Source organism: Camelina sativa, chromosome 2, assembly GCF_000633955.1.
Source record: "Camelina sativa cultivar DH55 chromosome 2, Cs, whole genome shotgun sequence".
Taxonomy (NCBI): domain Eukaryota; kingdom Viridiplantae; phylum Streptophyta; class Magnoliopsida; order Brassicales; family Brassicaceae; genus Camelina; species Camelina sativa.
In genome coordinates this window covers 24,789,720-24,791,479 of record NC_025686.1, presented here as the reverse complement: position 1 = coordinate 24,791,479, position 1,760 = coordinate 24,789,720, and the positions used below count along the sequence as shown (strand labels likewise).

General features: G+C 38.8%; 1 protein-coding gene across 1 annotated transcript; it reads right to left on the bottom strand.

Annotated features, from left to right (window-relative positions):
* LOC104756534 (F-box protein At1g30790-like) lies at positions 325-1,458 on the bottom strand. The gene has a single exon (XM_010479141.1). The coding sequence runs from the start codon at positions 1,456-1,458 to the stop codon at positions 325-327; it is 1,134 nt and encodes a 377-aa protein (XP_010477443.1).

Sequence of the window (1,760 nt, the reverse complement as noted above, 5' to 3'; positions counted from 1 at the left end):
AAGTGAAACTGTAAATTGTGTGATAAACTTGCGAACTATGATCACAAATTTTACAATAAATTCCTCTCCCGTCAAATGGACTTGAGACGTGAGGAGTAATATTGGAAAATATAGAAAAAAATTCATACAAATTAATTAAGTTTTCAAAAAAAAATTTCCAATTTTTATATTTTCACATAAAAAAATCTTCAAATCTTAGGTGAGGATATAAAAAATATCGAATTTTAGGTTGATAAAAAAAAGTTACGTTTAACATTTTGTTTTGAGAAACTAAAACCAAAGCAGAAAATATTTAGAAGAAAAGAGAAGCTAGCAAAACTTGTATTACCAAAAAGGGGGCCCAACAAAATGCTCAACGTGACCTGGGTAACACGAAATCCTAAGAGCATTCTTGCCAATTCCGTGGATACGTCTAAACTCATTATCCGCCATTCCATCAATCTGAACTCTTCTGATACTCTCCCTCATCATATCCATATAGTAAACATAGAAGGGCTTAGATGACTCTAACCATCTAGAAGCCAGTACAACCTCGTTGGTATGAATCTCTCCAGTGCACAAAGATGTCTTCTTGTCACAAGGCACAGAACAAGTCATGACGTTCGACCATTCTTGTTTCTCGGCATCTTGTAGAATCCACATACGCATCTCATGGGATTCACCGTAGCTTATACATGCTAATTTTCCTTGGTAATTCGTGAGTGTTGAATAACATGAGATTGCATTATAGTCTTCGGGTCCTTGAAAAAACGCAATATCCTCGGATCCAACATCAAATCTAGCTATCCTTGTATGCCCAACTCCGTAGTATATAGCACCATCCATGCAAATCCCACCTTCTAAGTAGGCGTAGGGATCTGCGTTGGTCTGGATCTTTCTCCATCCGAGCATAAGTTTTAGCGAGAGAACCAGATGCTCCTGTCTTCTATCGCCGTCCCACCCATGGAACATCCTCACACACAACAATTTGTATTCATCTTTGACGGGATCGTACCCGAGACGCGCGTAGATGTCTCTTCCGTTGAACTCAGGAACGGGAAAAGTTTGTGTATATCCATTGGTGGGATTACAAAGAACAACCGAAGAACCACGTGTGAAGCATACGAATCCGTTTAGGGGGGCAGATGTGATGTAGTCTAGATCCGAGATCGTGATGTCGTGTCTGGCGATAACTGTGGAGGATTTGTCGTCCTTTTGGTCTTCAGGAGCCGAGAAGAAGAAACGCTTACCGGAATCCATGTCCTTGAATGTGAAAAGAAGACGAGGCCGAGTCTTTGACTGAGCCAGGAACAAGTCGGCTAAATTTTTACTGCGGAAGATAGGTAACCAAAGCTTCGACACGGTACAAAATCGCAGAAGGGATCTCACCGGAAGTCTAGCGAGTATCTGGGAGATAATTACTGTGGAGTTTTCAGCGTGAACTAGGTTACGTGACGGAGACGGTTGTGAATCTTCCATGGCGACTTGTAGTGGTTTGTAACACAAAAGCCCTCCTATACAACACAAAGCACTTTTTTTGGTGTGATAAATAGAATAAATAAATAGAATCTCCTGCATATCTTATACATAATTTTTCTTTTTTACATTTAAACATGTTAATTTACCATATTTCATAATATACTTGGCCATTGAAAAACACTACTAATTTGTTCCTTTCTAAAAATAAGTAATTTTACAAAACCGATAAATTATCACTAACAATAAGGTCTTGTTTCCAATTTAAGCAGTCACTAGCTTTTATGTGAACCGCAGAAAAATCG